This window comes from Notolepis coatsorum (genome assembly GCF_963971535.1).
Source record: "Notolepis coatsorum genome assembly, chromosome: 18".
NCBI classification, from domain to species: Eukaryota; Metazoa; Chordata; class Actinopteri; order Aulopiformes; family Paralepididae; genus Notolepis; species Notolepis coatsorum.
In genome coordinates, this window is record NC_140182.1 from 19,305,583 (window position 1) to 19,325,161 (window position 19,579).

Consider the following 19,579-nt stretch of genomic DNA (forward strand, 5'->3'; position numbering starts at 1 on the left):
TAATTAAATCAAAGGAAATGAGTTTGTTTTGGCAAAATTCTTCTGCTCTGTGTGACAATAAATAAATGAATGATGATATGCAATTTAAAACCAAAACTATGGCCTCAGTATGAGTTTAAGACGTGAACATGGTCATGTTTGTTGAATAAAAAAATAAAAGTATAAAAAAAATTAAAAATTAAAATCCCGATATATATATTATTATTTTTTGCCGATCCCGATCTTCGGAAAATCACGTGATCGGCCCCGATCCTGATCACGTGATCGGATCATCCCTAGTTTTAATCGTAATTTCTTTTATTAGCTATATCCATTAATTTGTCATCCATCCAGCCTGATGTTATCATTGGGAATGGGTCTGAGCTCGCAAAAGGGCAAATACCGCCACCTACGCCTTCCAGCCGGTATTGCACTCCATTAGAAATGGTGTAGTTTCTTTTCTGGGCCGATCCGAGCCGTGCGGGCAGGGTTTAAATACTCGGGCAGGACTAGCGTTTACAAACGATACATCTGTGATGCTGCCCCCCCCCCCCCCCCCCCCTTCATATGCAATGCCGGACAATGTGGGACGGACCTCCACAAGCAGTATTTGGAATGGCAATCAGATAATTGGATTATTTTTTTTGCATTACATCAGAGATGAGGTAAGGACTCTATATATCCAATCTTGTGTTGATCTGGGGGGCGCCCCCCTACGAGGGCCATTTCATGTATGCACGAGGAAGGATAATAATGATAATCTAGCGTTGATTTCAGGAAGATTCGATAATCAGGCGAAAAATGACAACGTGATAAGTGTATTCCACTAAAACGCTATTATCGCATCTTTTCCTGGGATTACTAACACTTTGGCTGCCATGGGTTAAATTCATTATCAACCGTAGGTTGCCGGCTCTATTTGTCTATAGAGAAAGTCCCCTTCTTTGCATGGCTATAACTTTTTAAATTCTATTGCTACATTGCCATTATTAGGGCCCATTCAAAGTCCTATATGTATTGTTCATTGTGTAGCAACGTTAAACTTTTTCATTCACATATTCATAGTAAAGTATGGTCTAATGTATAAGTATGTTTTCATCTCTTTCTGCAGCTTTCTCCAGAACGTGATATATAGCCCCAAATGCATTATATTGATGATGAAATACAGTTTGATGGCAATCAGCGCGATATAAAAAAATTCCAACTAGACGTACTTCTAGAAGTTACTACACGTCATCTGATGTTGACCGGATGGGCGAGGGGGGCGTTTATAATTCCGTGGGCAGCGTTATACCAATCATCTAATGTGGGTCAAATGTTGATAATACTAGTTAGTATCGAAGACGGTAACGTTACACGCTGAAACTCACCCCAGTCTCCGCGCGCCGTTGGGCGATCATCGTCGAGTAGAGATCTTATCATTATGGGATATATTTTTACCCGGTCCATCTCCAGCTTGTATAATGGTATATACGTCCAAATCATGTTGTTTATCGAGTTATTGGCAATCGATCGCTATGTAGTGTGACGAGCTAGAGTGCCGGAACCTATACCGAGTGCCCGGAAGTAATACGGCCGACCAGCAAAACCTCTACTGCGCTTCCTGTTAAGCGGTTGCGCCGATCGGCCACCAGATGGCGCTCCTGAACCGCCAGAGAGCTCAGTGGGTCCTCCTGGTGGATCTCAGGCCAGCGGAGGGGAAATATGAATCCGATTCCAGATTTTTGAAATATTGATATTAAAGACGCTGTAAAGCGTCCTCGGCAACTTGAGCATGGCCGGGAATGACGCTGTAAAGCGTTTTTAGGCAGTCAAAGTGCTAAGAATCACCAAAACTACCGTATACTCGTATTCAAAACGGCATAAAACGGAAATGTACAGATGAAAAAACAATCTGTTTTGTGCATGTTGACTGGAAGCAACTCATTGACAATCGACGGGTGTATTAGACCCATAGCTATAATATAAGATATATTTTAAGCACTTGCAAATCTCGCAGTTTCCCCATTGATTAAAGCGATGGCGTTCTAGCGCCCCCTGGCGCTAATTGAGTTAAGTGTGGGGTCGCCAAAAAAATCCTAAATAAAATGGGGTTGTGGTATAAAAAAGTTTGAGAACCCCTGATCTAGGGCTACACCAGTGGTTCTCAACCTTCTTTGGGTCAATGCCCCCCTATCTGACATCCATGTTCCATAACACCCTCCTCAACCCACTACACTCGGTGGGAATAACATTTTCGGCTCTCAATTGTGATTATTTTCTGTTTATCATGGGTATCTATGAAATGCTCAGCCATTAATGTTTCTATTTGGCTCAGGTTGTTGGGTCAATTATGCCTGTCAGTGTTGTGTGTCAAATGTAGGCTTCCAACAATGGGTAGACACACAATATAATCTTAATTTTCTTCTCTTTTTTCTGGATTCAGATTTCTTACTCAGTTTACCATCAAGTGTATAAATTAAACATTACAAAAAGTAAACCGTTTCTTTGTTAAAAGTGATCTATCCTCGTTTCCGAAATGGGATTTTGATTGTGCTCACTGCATGTAAACAGTGATAAATAAATTAAATAAACTAGCAACCCCTTAGAACACCCCATTTCAACAATTCTGCACCCGGTGAAAACATGCTTTTGTTAAATCACATGTACAAACTAAAAACACCTCATGAAAAAGAAGATATCCACCCCCACGTTGGCAGTTGTTGAAAGAGGCCGTCAAAAACATTCCTACAAAGTTTACAATTCACCAAGCTGAAACGATCCCAGACATGATGGAACGATGTCAGGAGAGACAACCTTGATGCGTTTACCTGTTAGCGGGGGCGGGTCCATCTCACTGACCATCTCCGCCTGTTCTACAGTAGAGTCTGGAGTGGTGGGAGTTTTCGGCAGCAGCGCTGGGGCAGCGTGGCACAGGGTGATGCTTTCCGTGGATGTGAGCGTGCTGCTTGGAATCTCCTCCGCCTGCTCCATGTCCAGCTGCTTTATGACCTCCTCTGCCTCCACCGCTTGCCCAGGAGAGTCTGATCCAGGAGTGGCTGGAGAGAGAGATTGTGAATCGAAAACACACAAGATATTAAGGCTGGCAAAACGTATCACAACAATATTAAGAAAGTTGAGCTCCTGCATACTGTATCATTCAATACAGTCATGTCTTGGGAATACGGAGAGAGATTTATTTGTACCCGTCTTGGTTGCTGGTGAGAAGAAGTTGAAGACTGGAGAGAAGATGGTTCCGAGCAGGGTGGTGCGGGGTGGGCTGCTCACCACCTCAACAGGAACCTCCAGTTTACCGTTGGGCTTTATGGGCTTACTGTTGCAAGTCATGGTGTCTGAGGACAACACAGTAAAATATAATCTACATACAAGGGCACACTCACACAAAGGCATAACAGCTTTTTCCAAAGCCTAGAGATTAATATCACCAATGGGGGGTGGGAGATATAATGGCAAATAGGCACTGTTCATACCAGGGTTCGAAATTAACGCGGGCTTGGGGCAAAATGCCCCCGACAGTTTACTAATTATATATATATATTCTGTTGAAGTCCGACATATTTAAATATCTCCGGTCATAATGTCCCGTGAGAATGATTCCCTCGCGACCTGTGTTTTGCTGATGAGAATGGCGGTGCGGCAGCTTGGTGCTGGATTAGCGAGAGGCGTGCAGCTGCGGAGCCGCAGAGCTCACAGTTGTGCCCGCACAGTGCAGTACTCCAATTCAGCCATTGGCAATTCAGCCATTGGGTGGGTGGTGCTGCCGAGCGGTCCCCAGACCGGACCTGATAGCGCTGCTGGCTCTGCGGCTCTGCAGTTGCATACTATTGGGATGAGTTTATCGCTTCGTTGGGAGGCGGAGGTTTCGTTGGTTTCAGCGATCACGCAGCGTTGGACCCCGCGATAATGTTGCCGTCTCTCTGCCAAATTTCTCAGTTCTTCGCTTGATATAATTAATACAAATGTCCAATATAACGGAATTCGTTAGCTCATAAAAATGTGATTATAACAGACTGCTGTTAATGTCGGGCCGACTGCCCACAGACATGATTTCTAGTCAGGAGCAGCACGGAGTCTCGAGGGACTTATTTTATTTGGAATATATTAATGACTTTATATACGCAAAAGTAGCCTAGTTTTAAGTTAAAATATTATAAATCTACATGCCTTGAGGATGTCATTTTTTATATAGCCTGCCTAGCAATTGTTTTTAAGCTCAATAAACTGACCGGAATTTCTCACATTTGTCCGGGAGATTGAAATCTTCCAGGACACGGAGACCGGCCCCAGTATTTTCTAACGGAAACCCTGATGGAGACATTAACATTACGTTTTGTTTCATTTATGTGAATAGTTTATTTACAAGTGAACCAAACTTCTCCTCCATTGCAAACACCGCCGCAACGCTCAGCTGTGACACAATGTCACCCGTGCGCACTGACAGCTATATGCGTTCTCGGCTTCCCTCATGTTAAGGGGGGCCGGGGGGGGACAAAAAGCCCCAGACAGTTTACTAATGATATATATATATATATGGAGACATTATTAATGTCATTAACATTACGTTATCAAACATAGTATAAAAATGTATATTACTATTTATTTAACTGACGAGTGAAAGACGTGATTTATTAAATCTGTTTTGATCAGACGCCGATGTCAACGTCACTCTCCCCACCCTCTCACATTAGCAGGTGAGCAGCTCACCAGCATTTGATGGCATTTTGAAGACAGACAAGATGGAGCGTTTTTGATCAAACTATAAAAACACGAAGGAAAAAGAGTCTGAGAAGCAGATTCCCCAGGTCCTCAAATAAAAAAATGTAAAGCGGAGTACGATGGAGTCGTGGGGATTCGACTGGGTAGGGGTTGAGGAGGATGCTACCGGTCAACATATCATTTATTGCAAAGCTTGTCGTGAGACTCCGGCTGCAAACACGGCTAGTGTTCGTTTTTGTGGATGTAAGGATGTTTAATAACCGTTTATCATAAAAAATTCAGTGCCCCCGAAATACAAAAAAAGCCCCCGAAAATCAATTAAGGGGGGCAAAAAAAGCCCTTGATTTTTTTTTTTTTTTTTCAACCCTGGTTCATACAGCTGGTGATTCCTCGCGATGGGCGGCCAGGTGGAGACGAGCGTACTAGCGTAGTCAGGCCCTCGTTTGACCCGGTCTTACGGAAGGGAATATCAAATGCACACAGAGAGTGGAGACTAGAGGCACCCTAACATTGGCTTAAACTTTAGTTTAGGTTTTACCGTGACTTGGCCATACAGGGATGGCAAGGATGCAAAGCATGTTAGACGCATTGTACATCCGTCTTTCTTCCAACAACCATCTGGTCAAATCCAGAATGGTCTCACACTACTGATTTAAGTAGCTTTTTTGCAGATATAAGTAGTTCCTTCTGTTGTTTTGGTTTTCACAGCATGTCTCCTCTATAAACTAATGCTAGTGTGGCGGCTGGTGGGAGTGGCACTGGCACACTAAAACATTACTTAGGAGGGCAAATGATTCAGTAAGCTTTTTTTACTAGTTTTAAAAGCAACTGTTGTGTTACTCAAACCAGTAGGCTTGTCTACATGATTCCATTGTAGTTCCAGCTAATCTGAGTTCAATATTTGCAGGCCATAAAATAAAAATAAATATATGTAGCTATTGGAAAGGCATCGAGGGTGTGTGTTACAAATATAAAAATTGTTTAATATTGGAAGTCAATAAACAAACAACCCGTGTTATACCGTGGTGAATATAAGTATGGTTTTAGAGCGGTCTGGGGTAATTCCCGAAATGCTGAGTTATAGACTTGTACGTCAATTCTATAAACGTTGCCGTTTCTTGCCTGTACACGGCGACGCTACTATTCCCAAATCAAGTCTATGTCACAGGTAATATGTTTCATCATGAATGCATGAAAGGGGGGGGGGGGGTCGTTTCTGATTATTTGATGGCCAGTAAAGGCATTCGTATTGAACACTTAAAAAACCTTATCAGCCAGATCGGTATAAAAGCATTGCACGATCAAGCTCAAATTGACGTCAGATAGCCCTTACCTGTGATCGGGAGTATTCCAAAAATAATATTCCAATTGTTTGATCGCCATCTGGTACATGATCCAATGTCCATTTGGTCCACGACATAACCCACCACAACATATGGATCGGGGATATTTGACACGCTTCAATGCAACAGAGAGAACCGCTCCACTCGCCCGACAAAGAAAAGTGAGCCCAGAGACATTTGGCCGTTACACAGGCCAAGATACAAGGTTACAAAGGGTGCTCGATACCGCCGTCTAGCTGGATGCGGCCAGTATTGCACTTTGGCGATCTCAGACTCATTCCCTATAGTAACACCAAGGTCCCTAGATGAATAATGAATAAAAATATCGAAGACCAAAACCCGAGATATCTCGGGTCTGGCAGCAAACGCATGTTGAGTTAACCCGACTTATCTCGGGTTTGGCAATTAATGTGTTAAAAATGAGTGCTTGGAAGGTTTTAGTAAACAGTAGGGGTGTAACGATGCATCGATTAATCAAAATGCATCAATTCTAATGTGTTAAGAATCGACGCATCGATTTGAATGTTAGAATCTAAATTAATCCAAATTAAAAAAAAAATTAATAAAAACTATTAATGTTTTTTTTGTGTGTGTATTGTTTTTATTGACCTATAGTCCATTCATGCTGAGTGAATCAGTTCCCCCAGCCACATTTGTGTATTCAAAAATGTTTGGGTAACTCGAGAACCGAGGCACGCAATTGGTCGAGTGAGGTGGCGTTCGAAAGGCGGCAAATTCAACTTTCGACCGGTGTATTACATGATCGGCGAAAACTGCAGCCCCAAGCCGGTAGACGCTCGCAAAGTGCCGCGGGTGCTCGCGACGTGCGAGACAGTCCGTATACAGGTTGTTGTGTGTTAAGAGCTTAATTCATATTTCGCTAAAAATCATTGGTAAACAACCATAGTGCTGAAAATATACACTTTGACTGCTGTTTTGATAGGGTTAGGGTCTTTACTCTTGGCTACATTTGAAAATAAAACGCAATATTCATTAATACAGACTGTATTGACCTATTTATATCGTGATATTAATTCCGGCCCCATACCGGGCCTGTCGGGTGGTTAATACTCTCAAAGTACATAACATTTAATAGATTCACTTTTAATAGCAAAGATGAGGCTACCGGTGCCCATGCAGAGACCCCAAGCATTAACAAGAGACACAAGTGTCATAGATGTGAAGCCAACTAGTCTTACACAAAGTGCATTATCTGGGAGCTGTCACAAGGGCCAAGAGAGTGACTGTGTGAGATAGTGACACTGCCGGTCATAGAGGGGCATTCATTATGAATGAAAAACACTCCCATCCTGATGTTACAGTGGACAACAACCCATCTTGTGTTCATAATACCTCTATTTGGAGTTTTCCGACAAACTCTGGGGATTTTGTTGGGAAGCCCTCCGGTCGGTGTAGAAGTTATCAGGTTGCTATCCTGATTACAATCAATACGACTCCTCTTAGCTGGGATGTCCGGCTCCACCTGAGAACAAGTAGGGGATGAAGAGAAACATAATGTAAACGTACCCATAATAGGAATGCAATACAAATTAGGTAATGAAATGCCAGTAACATAAATTCTGGGCCATTTTTTTCCAGGGCTTATCAGATCCTGATACACTCTTGGAAAAGATTTATGGGGGAAAAAAGGCAAATGTACAGTGTTATATTTACTAAATAAATTCTATTGAATTGTATCTTCATGGCAAACTGCTATGTTTACAGTCCCATGTCTGTACATTTTCACAGTAGAAATCCCTTTTCTGATACATAATTTTGATTATATATTATTCCTACACCTAAGCTTTATGTATTCACTTTTATTTTTAATAACTACAAGTTCCTGTAATACCCTCAAATTAATGGTATTCTAATACACTGTTCACCACACAGCCACTGTGGCTGGCAATCCAACAGAAATACAAGAAGCTGTATTTATAAGCAATGCTAACAGTTGGAAATACAAATATTTATTTAATTACTGTATATATATTTATCCACACTTCTCCCAAACTGTTTCTACAACTATTTTTGAATGTTGCATGATCATGTATACATTTATTATGCATTATTATTATTTTAACATTATCTGGCCATCCTCAGTAAATACTATCAAACCTCTGACCTCATCTGGTCTTTCCAAAAACCAGAGATTGGACGGGTGTGCACACAGACACACACACACAGAAAGAGAAAGGGAGAATGAATATTTCAGCTAATGAAGTTAAATGTTTATTAACATCAACTAAGTATCCAGTTATATAGTGTAACATTTGGCTACTTGAGAGTGGGGGAGAGAGTTCACTATTGGAACTATTATGTCTATTAAGAAATTACAATTGCCCGTCATTGAAGGTGCACGCTGGTCTGTGTCTATTATGAAATGACAATTGCGTGGCGGCTAGGTGGCGCAGTGGGCAAGGCGCTCACCACCAACGCAGGAGATGTTGGGTTCGAGCCCAGCTCTCGGCATGGCTACCAGCTTGGCTGGTCGTTCATACTAATACAATTGGCAGTATTAGGGGGTGGGAAGCTGGTGGGTGGGGATCGGACGTTGTGGACAGCGACTCCTACAGGTCGGTTGGTGCGCCTGCGCAGTAGAATCAGGAAGCAACGAGGGCGGCGTGTCCCTCCCACGCAGACCCTCGCCGCTGAGAGATTGTGCTGTTGAGGTGAAAAGATGCAACAGCTGCCTCCACAAGTACCGGAGGGGACACGTGATGCAAGGCTTCGTCCACATTGCAGCCGGCTTGTGGGAGGCATGGCCAACAGTGTTCGAGACAGGGGAGGGTAGAATTGGACATTATACAACGGCATGCAAATTTCTCGATTCTGATTGGCCATTTACACGTCTTTATTGGCAACAATCCACGGTCCTGGGCTCAGGACCCGCCCACAACCGAATCACATATCACTCCCCGGCTCACTCCGGGAGAAAACAAGATCGCGGACAACAAATGGTTATGTTGAAAGCACCATAACGACTAAATATGAAGCGATTCTGTCAAGGGGAATGTGTTAGTCCTTTAAACAATGTTGGATGATGTAATTGATGGGTCTTGAGTCAATCTAGAACAAAAGAAAAATCGCGGATTGATTGATTGATTAATTGATTGATTTAAATGTCTTCCTTCCTACTTTCTACTGACTGCAGCGTTCTCTCTCACACTGTCCGACGCTGGCGTACCCACAAACACACACACACACACATACACACACACACACACACGCACGCACACACACACACTGTGACACACACACACACTGTGACACACACACACGCACACACACACACACACACACACACACACTCCTGTCTGCAACAGCGGGGGAGTCAGACTGAGAGAGAAGCAGCGCTGTTTTAAGTGAGCATGGTCTATTGAATTGATTGATTGGTTGATTGCTAATTTTATTACTGTACCCCTGGTTTCCAACTGGTTAAGTTTAGGCTAAAAGAAATAAATAAAAAAATAGGGCGAAGAAAACGTTTTTTTCCTATAGGGCAAAGAAAACGTTTTAATTTGTTTTACCTACTTTATATAGAAGCATCTAAGAATGAAGTTCTATGGAAAGTAGGTCTGCATTCCCTTAACAATTGTGTGTATTGAGCCGTACTGTATTGTACCCATTCTGCATCTGGTAATAAAATTTTCAATCAATCATTCCAATAATACACAGTTGGATGTGTTAGTTGGTTGGATGCACTTCAAGCTGCTTCCACATGAGGCAACTTCTCTCAATCATTCCAATAATACACAGTTGGATGTGTTAGTTTGGTTGGATGCACTTCAAGCTGCTTCCACATGGAGGCAACTTGTCTTTTTTGTAGTTGTGGGAACTACTTTTTCTGGCGGATGGTTTTCTCAATAAATCTTCGATTAATGTGTGTTTATTGTATAGAAATAAGGTTGGATGAATCTGGCAGTTGTATAAAAGCTTTACACCACTTGTAGTCGTGATTTGTGACCAATAAACCATGCCCATGCTTTATAACATCCAACAATTACTCTGGTTGGATGTCAACCTTTTTTTGTTGTCCTGTACTTGTGCTGTATAAAGACAATACATTTTAATCGAATCGAATCTTAACAGCATGAGAATACTATGAATTCAAGTTCATATCATCAAGTTACTGAAGTGAAACATTTTATGTGGAATGAACGAAGTTCAGCTCTAACTTAAGACGCACCTTGACAGCATTTCCCCGGATGAATTTCTTAATGGTGGAGAACAGGCCAGTTTCATTCTTCTGCATTTTGCCTCTGCCTCTGCCTCTGGCTGGGGAGGGTGTCACTTCACAGTGCTTCCGTTTGACCTGGGATGGGGGGGCTCTACGGCCTGGGGCTGGTTGGTGAGGAGCTTTACGCAATCTCAGCTTCATCATGCTCCACCGTCACATGAAAAACTGTCAGGAGAGAGAGAGAGAAAAACAGGTAAATAGTTGATAGACAGACAAGCCCTTTAAATCTAGTTGGTAGGTGGTCTGCAGTGCACATTCAAACTGACCTCCTCCCTCACTGCCATCATTTACATTACATTTAGTAATTTAGCCGACGCTTTTATCCAAAGCGACTTACAAGTTCTGTACGACAAGTCATCAGGAAGGGCACAACTCTATCAGCTGAGTAACCATGTTCATCAAAGTGTTGCGTGCTACAGTGTAGGTTAGTTTATTAGGACAAGTGCATGACAGTAATGTTAGTTAGGGTTATATTTCTTTTTTTTTCATTTCAGATAATGGTTGAAGAAGTGAGTCTTTAGTCGACAGCGAAAGATTGGGCGGGTTTCGGCTGTCCTAACTGTGGTGGGCAGTTCGTTCCACCATTGTGGGGCAAGGACTGAGAATAGGCGACTTCTCTGATGACCCTCCCAGAGCTTGGATAGGAGTAGGTCTGAGGCGGCCAGAAGAATTGCAGAGCGTAGGGGTCTTGAGGGTGTGTAGTTAGAGACCATTGACCAGAGGTAGGTGGGAGCGGTTCCCTTTGCCGCACGGTATGCCAGGTTGAGGGCCTTGAAGTGGATTCGCACGGCAATGGGGAGCCAGTGCAGGTCCCTAAGAAGTGGGGTGACATGGGCTGACTTTGGTAGGTTTGAGATCAGGCGGGCCACTGCGTTCAACTTCTGAATGAGGTGAAGAGGCTTGGTGGCAGTGGCCGGAAGGCCAGCAAGCAGTGCGTTGCAGTAGTCGAGGCGGGAGATGACTGTTGATTGGATGAGGAGTTGGGTGGCTTCTTTTGTCAGGAAGGGGCAGATCCTTCGGACATTGCTCAGGAGGAATCTGTGCAGGTTCTGGTTGTTGCTGCGATGTGAGCGGAGAAGTTCAACTGGTCGTCAAGGACAACACCAAGTTGGTCAGAGTAGGGCTGAACGATTCATCGACTTTAAATCAAAATCGCGATTTGGAATGATGCAATTATCAAATGGAATATATAACCATCAAGTGTCGTCCTTTCTTCCTCCCGAGGGAGTTAACGGCGATCGTCCTGGTCGGAGTGTATATTCCACCGCAAGCCAGCAACAAGGTTGCGCTCTCCAGACTACACGACGAGGTAAATAGAATACAAGTGGCTAACGTTAACGCCGCCATTTTAGTACTGGGAGATTTCAATAGCGCCAATCTGAGAAAGGTATTGCCTGATTTCTATCAGCATGTGACTTGCAACACCAGAGGCGGTAACATCCTAGATCACTGTTACACGCAATTTAAAGGTGGCTACAAGGCTCATTCTGATAGTGGCTTTGGCAAGTCAGATCACGCATCCATTTTCCTTTCACCAAAGTACAGACAAAGAATTAAAAGTACTCCCGTAGTCTCGCGAGAGGTGCAGAAATGGGATCTGACGTCAGAAGAGACGATCCGGTCAGTGTTTCACCACACAGACTGGATTGTGTTCCGCGACACAGATAACATTAATGCCTACACGGAGACAGTGCTGGACTATGTCTGTACTAGGGTGAAAGAAACAATCCCCACTACCAAAATGAAAGTTTACCCAAATCAAAAACCCTGGGTAGACAAATCCGTCCGTGAAGCTCTGAGAGAGCGCACCAAAGCATACAATGACGGCCTAGTGGCAGGCAACATGAATGACCACAAGGTGGCGCGACACAACGTAAGGAGGACAGTGTCAGAGGCCAAACGGCGCTACAGGGATAAAATTGAACTCCAGTTTGAACAAGCTGACTCTAGAGCTATGTGGCAGGGGCTCAAAACGATGACAGACTACAAAGGCGCCTCCCTCAAACTGAACAGTGACATCTCCTTAGCAAACGACCTCAATACCTTCTATGCGAGGTTTGATGCTGGTAATAACACCAGCTCACAAACCTCGGCAATGGGGGGGGGGGGGGTCGGCTGCTGATGGAGGCGCAGTGTTCAGGGTAACAGAGCATGAGGTGAGGCGGACCTTTAAAAAAGTGAATATCAGGAAGGCAGCAGGTCCGGACGCCTGTACGTTAATGCCAAGCAAGCAGTGCAAAAATGCTTCCGCATTCGTCACCGCACGCTAGTGCGGTAAAGCGCCCTTCTTTTCAGACAAATGCTACCGTGCGTGCACCGGCGGCGGCGTGCTCGCTCAGGTGCGTGCGTGCGCCGGCGTGCTCGCGCGAGGTGCCCGACACGAGCGGAGCTCAATATATATAAGTCACCGCCCCTTATTCAGTATCTAGCAATAGCTCAATTGGCAAGGACACATGGCTGTGGATCCTATGGCTTGTTTGCTGGCGAGTTCGAATCCCATCGAAAATATTTTTTAACGTGATTTTTTTTTAACGTGTATTCTTTCGCCGGTTAAGGTTAGGCATGGTTAAGGTTAAGGTTAAGGTTAGGCATTGTTTCGGAGTTGGTTAAGGTTAGAACGGTTAAGTTTAGGCGCTGTTAAGGAGCTGGTTAAGGTTAGAGTTTGTCAAAGAGAATGGCAATATAATTTCTATGGTTAAGGTTAGGCATGGTTAAGGTTAAGGTTAAGGTTAGGCATTGTTTCGGAGTTGGTTAAGGTTAGAACGGTTAAGTTTAGGCGTTGTTAAGGAGCTGGTTAAGGTTAGAGTTTGTCAAAGAGAATGGCAATAGACAGCCTATTTCCGCGCGACCTGGGCGCTGGGCGGCGGAAAATGAAAGGCGCATTACTGCATGCCACTACGGTAAATTTTTGCACTGCTTGCTTGGCATAAAGCTACACGCGGTCCGGACGGCATCCCCGGCCGCGTCCTAAAAGTCTGTGCCGACCAACTGGCCCCAGTATTCACTGACATATTTAACCTGTCCTTAGAACAGGCTGTCATCCCCACCTGCCTGAAGAAGTCCACTATTATCCCTGTACCCAAAAAATCCAAGCCTGCTTGCCTCAACGACTACCGCCCTGTAGCTCTCACCTCCATAGCCATGAAGTGCTTTGAGAAGCTAGTAAAGGGCTACATCTGCTCCTCCCTCCCCATCAACATGGACCCCCTGCAATTTGCATACCGCCCCAACAGGTCCACGGAGGACGCCATATCCCATGTGCTGCACACAGCAGCATCACACCTGGACAAGAGGCAGGGGAACTATGTGAGAATGCTATTCATCGACTACAGCTCGGCATTCAATACCATAGTCCCCTCCATACTCATAGCCAAGCTCAGGGACCTGGGCTTGGGCTATGACCTCTGCCAGTGGGTCTTGGACTTCCTGACTGGCAGACCCCAGGTGGTGAGAGCAGGCAACTGCACCTCCTCATCCATCACCCTCAACATAGGGGCCCCCCAGGGCTGTGTTCTGAGTCCCCTCCTCTACTCCCTGTACACACACGACTGTGTGGCTCAGCGGAGTAGCAATACAATCGTCAAATTTGCTGACGACACAGTGGTGGTGGGCCTGATCTCTGCCAACGACGAGAGGGCCTACCTGGAAGAGGTCAAGGTCCTGGCGGGATGGTGCCAGGAAAACAGCCTCTCCCTGAACGTCAGCAAAACAAAGGAGATGATTGTGGACTTCAGGAGGTCGGGGGTCAAGGACTACAGCCCCCTCAGCATCGACGGGGCACCGGTTGAGAGAGTCAACAGCTTCAAGTACCTCGGAGCCTACATATCCGAGGACTTGACATGGACCACACACATTAACAGTGTGGTGAAGAAGGCACGACAACGCCTCTACTTCCTCAGGCGCCTAAGGAAGTTCCAAGTCAGCCAGAAGATCCTTAAGAACTTCTACTCATGTACAATAGAGAGCATCTTGACCGGCAACATCACCTCCTGGTTTGGGAATAGCACTGCAAAAGACCAAAGCAGACTACAAAGAGTGACACGTTCAGCCGAACGCACAATTGGAGGGGGGCTCCCCACCCTCCAGAACATTTACTACAAGCGTTGCAAGGGCAAGGCTAAGAGAATCATTAAAGACTCCAGTCACCCGAACAACTGCCTCTTCGAACTGCTGCGGTCAGGCAAGCGATACAGGAGTCTCAAGGCGAGCACAGAAAGACTCAGAAGTAGCTTCTATCCCCAGGCCATCAGGCTGCTAAACGAACAATGAATGAACACTACACAACAACAACCACTAGGCCTGTCACGATAACACATTTTGCTGGGCGATTAATTGTCCCAGAAAATATTGCGATAAGCGATATTATTGCGGTTTTGAGAGATTTTTTTTTGAGAAATGTATTTCCCAAAAGTTTTCAATTAACCTTTTTATTTATTTTTACTAATATAATAATAGCATAATAATGCAAGGAAGCCGTTTCAAAGTGCAATAAACCTTTATTTAACATTGGAAGATATTTTAAATATCCTAAATAAAAAAATGCTCAGTTTGATTGTTTATTATAAAACAAACTGAAACTGGAAACAAGCCCTCTGTCTGGCTTTTTGTATCATCCTTTTAACATGTACATTTATTATTAATGTACCTTGCGGTACCATGTACAAAATGTTAATAAAGTATGAAGAAAAAACCGTGGAAACGTAATAAATAAAAAGGCAGTGAAACAATAATCAAATAAACACCAAAATATATACTATCTCTATTGGAATGGAGACTTCAGCACAGGATAAACTAGGGATGGGCAAAAATAATCCAGATCGATTGATCACATGATGTACTCGAGTACTCGTGGAGGAAAACGCTGTACAAAATAAACATCTTTTCCGGTGTTTTAGACTTTTATTTTGAAACCCACCCACCGGTCCGGAGCGGAAGTATTGTTGTTATTATCCTAGCAGAACGTATTGAGCGGACAACTTGTCTCGTCCGGTTCTGTGTTTTTGAGCTAATGATAAAACAAATGTTGAGATTGTTGGTGAACAACTAACTTTAGGTTAGTTTTAACGTTAGCTACTAACGTTAGATGCAGCTACTACAGGCAATCAACGATGAGGAGGAAGCGCCAAAGCCGTATATAATAGAATAGTAGCCCTGTGGTGTGTAGGCACGACTCGAAACTACCTGTTATAATAAATTAATTCATGTTTAACTTGTCCCCGTGTCCAGTCCTTTGACTAGCCCCACCGGATCATTGTAAACAATGATGCATGTAATTGTATTAACGTTATTCTGTGTTGTAGCTAGCTATGCTATACGTTGTATTTCGTTTGTTAGCTATTTAGCTAATGTTGATAGCATCAACGCTAGATCTTTAATCTTTATTTAGCAGTCCAGTTTCTCCGGGCAGTAGCGAGAAACTACTTGGGTCTAAAAATAGCTACACTACAAAGAACACTACTTGGTTAAAAGGAGCAACACTATTGAGAAATGTAGTTAAGCTATGTGGCGTTGCTAGTGCCCCACGGAGCTCCCGTGCTGTACTCTGTAGTAAGGCCAGCGGCCCCCCACACAGAGAGTGACTGACAAGGGGTACTGGTTCCGCCTCATTAAAACAAACGCGCAAATAGCAATTAATTGCGCCCGTCAAAATCATTGCATTCATTTTAATTATTGCGGCGATTAATCGATTTATTGCTTATTGCGGCAGGCCTAACAACCACCAAACGCACATAGCACACACATCCACACGCACACACTCACTTTAAACAAACACACTGTAGCACCCACTCCACACACTTTATAGCACACACCCACTTTAAACAAACACACTGTAGCACCCACTCCCCACACTTTATATTTATGGATGAAGGATTGCACTACAACTCATACACCTTACTGTAAATTGTACCTAAAATTGTACCTCATCCCATTTCTGCTTTGCACTAGATAGTACTGTACATTAGTACACTGCATAGTATTGTGTATTGTATATTATATGATAACTCAGAACATTGTACATATGTCTATACCGAACACTGTGACCTCATTTTCTTCTTCTAAATTCATGCTATATTATGTTATTATGTTATTTGATACTATCTTGTCTAGCACAGTCTCTGGAGCGTAACAGTAAGAAGCATTTTGTATGAAAGTATTCTGTACTTCTGTATGACAACTATTAAAGAACTTGAACTTGAACTTGAAATCGCAAAAAAAAAAATCGCAATATATATATTTTTTTTACCAGGAAGTCCCATTGAGATACAAGATCGGTTTGGGAGAGGGAGGTAGGAGAGGGAGGTAAGGGGTTTTAGATTGTGTGTTGTGAAGTTTAGACTTCAGAGAGGGGGAGTAAAGTACAAAAAAAATGTACCGTTGGGTACCGGTATCGATTCCCAGGTAAAAAGAAACATTTTCAGGCTCTGTGTCCCGAAAAGACCAATGCGTAGGCCCAGATGCAAGCCGCATTTTACAATAAACCTCTGTGGGGCTGCTTAAAAATTACAGCTAGCCATAGCCAGCTATGTTATTATGAAGGCTTAAGCATGTTACCAAAATGCCCTTGAGAAAGGTGCTTAACAAAGCTGCTGTGTTGCCCACAGGTGGTTATCTGTGGTAGTGACAAGCTGGGACAGGTACCCAGTTGGAGCAGTGAAAAATACTTTGTACTTACAAGACAAAGACGTTATTAACGTGTCAATGTTATCAGTTTGGAAAATTATCACATACAAATAAACCTATGTATGGGAAACAACAATGCAATGTGCACTATAGCTTATCAATATGTTTGAGTGTATCCAAGAGGAGCATAAGAAGGCGATGTCCAAAGTTGGTAAGACTTAAAAAAGGGAGAATATTGTCAGTATTCATCCAGGCAGCTTATCATTTCTGTGCGCAAGGGCAACTCTGTAGCAGTTTACATTCACTACCATCTCTCTCATTGCCAGAAGCAAGCAAAAGGTGTATCTGTCCATAATTTGTCACATCACTGACATAACTGCTTAGAATTTATTGTAAAAAGACGAAGAGTGACAGTCTGATAACTTGCTGGGAAAAGGAGGATATCAATTCTGGTTGAAAAATGAACATTCCTAAGAAATATTGTTTGTTTGGATTTGCAAGCATTCCGTTTAGTCCACAAAGTCAGTCCTGCATTCAGCATCAATGGAGCGGCTCGTGTTCGCTGATGTACCATAGAAACATCACGGTAGGTCACAACTAAAATACAGATTGCCCTAGTCTATGGAAATAACGATTCGGTGGCAAGATGAAGTGAACACGGTGGTCAGAGATAGGTAGTGCAATGTGGGTTATATATATATATATATATATATAATGGCAGTTGTGTGAGGTGGTAATAGTTTAGTAAAACCGTATTGACGTCAGGAGATGGGAATGGCCTGCATCAGAGAATCAGATAATTTACCTGTTCCGACACTATGCTGCATCTCAAGGGGCTATCCTTTCAATAAATTCTGAAATATACTGTCTTTAATGATATTAATTAACATTATAATTCCACAACAGCTACCATGGAGACCTGCCTATCGTGGACAAGAGAACCGCTGTTTATCACTTTCATTGCCAACTAGAAAATGTGTTTGGCAGCTGGGGGACTCAAACGCTGGGCGGTGTTCTATTTCAAGTTCAAGTTTCTTTATTAGTTGTCATACAGATAATGTCCTGATGAATTGAAAATGGGAGACCGTGATGTAAACAAGACTAAAGTCTTTCTCTGGTCTGCATCCCCTGGCCTTAACAATTGTGTGTATTGAGCTGTAGTGTATTGTACCCATTCTGCAATCTGTTAATACACTTTTCAATCAATCAGCCGAGGCGAATGCAGGTTCACTGGCTGCTAAAGTTAGCTCAAATGCTAGCCTGCTAAGGTTATGTAAGTAACACCAAATCGTTGTTTTCACGCAAACGTTAGCCAGCGGGTGGTATATCTCAGAATAAACCCAACAACACATACACATTAAAAAAAATCCAGCTTTAACTTTGACGTTGATGTAAAATGTATGTATCGTCGATAGCGTATACTGTGTGGTCACACATCTCCAATGTTGTTGGCTAACATGGGCGCTAATGATAACTGGCTAGCTTAGGTTAGCCACCGAAATGTACAGGCAGCCCCCCCACCTACCAACCTCCTCCAATGTACAGTTTCTACGTCAAATGTATATTCTCTCCTTTTTAAGACTCTTCTTGGATCACAAACAGTACTGTATTTGTAAATCTGGTATGTCATACATGTATAGATGTAGCAGTACTGTCTATACTGTACGTCATGTATGTCATATTATGTTATGATGAATTGAAAATGGGGGACCCTGATGTAAACAAGACGAAAGTCTTTCTCTGGTCTGCATCCCCTTAACAATTGTGTGTATTGAGCCGTACTGTGCTGTACCCCATTCTGCAATCTGTTAATAAAGTTTTCAATCAATCAAAACATGAGCAACATGAACTGAACCAGATGTTGTTATAGCCCCACGACGCGCGCAGCTAACAGGGGTGTTAGCAAAATAGCTTAGCTTGCAGGCAAATGATATGTCAACGATGGCAACAAAAGCTTAGGCCGTATATCCCATCCTTCAGGTCGGCCTTTATTATCCATCGGCCTCTAGCTCACTTGTGTTTGTGCGGCAAGCTATAGCCAAATGTCGTGTTATTCGTCGACATCAGGGGTTATTATTAGTAAGCTATTGCTAACTAGCTAGCGTCATTTGGTTTCCCTTCAAACCGTCCCAGTAGACTAGCTAGACTACGCCCCCCTACGTTAGCAGCGAGGAGCCATATCGCACAACAACAAGCTAACAGTTTTGTTTCTAACACATGCATCACTACTTACCGACGACAAGGGAACTCTTCGAACGTGTTGCAGCTTGTTGTTGTTGTTGTAGCCGCGACCGGGCGGGCGGCCACCGAGGAGGGAGGGAGGGCCGTGGCGTGTGGTTGTTGGAGTAGGAGCCAGCTGTGTTGTTGACGTCTCGCTACTTTAGCTCGTTACCACTGAACTCTGTTCGCAGCAGACGACGCCATTTTCCCGCCTCATCACAAACATAGTTCGCCCGCAAGCGTGATTTCCCCCCCCGTAGCCTATGTGTGCGAAGATGCTCTCTAATTGGCTAGCCGCGTACAGCGAAGAGTCAGACCCTCTCTGATAGGTTTAGCGCCGAAGGGTCTCCATCAGGGTCCCCCATTTTCAATTCATCATAACATATATATGACATACACGACATACAGATAGACAGTACTGTTTGTGATACAAAAAGAGTAAAAAATAAAAGTACATTGG

The 19,579-nt window shown here is 43.5% G+C and overlaps 1 protein-coding gene across 1 annotated transcript in view; it reads right to left on the reverse strand.

Moving 5' to 3' along the window:
- ctdspl2a (CTD (carboxy-terminal domain, RNA polymerase II, polypeptide A) small phosphatase like 2a) overlaps positions 1–19,324 on the reverse strand; it is a 33,497-nt gene extending 14,173 nt beyond the window's left edge. The window contains exons 1-5 of the mRNA XM_084335465.1: positions 19,133–19,324; positions 10,228–10,443; positions 7,392–7,521; positions 3,165–3,311; positions 2,790–3,017 (exon numbers count right to left, since the gene is read on the reverse strand). Coding sequence (XP_084191591.1) covers positions 2,790–3,017; positions 3,165–3,311; positions 7,392–7,521; positions 10,228–10,422 — 700 coding nt within the window. The 5' untranslated portion in view covers positions 10,423–10,443; positions 19,133–19,324. The remainder of the gene's footprint in view (positions 1–2,789; positions 3,018–3,164; positions 3,312–7,391; positions 7,522–10,227; positions 10,444–19,132) is intronic.
- Positions 19,325–19,579: the final 255 nt, after the last annotated feature.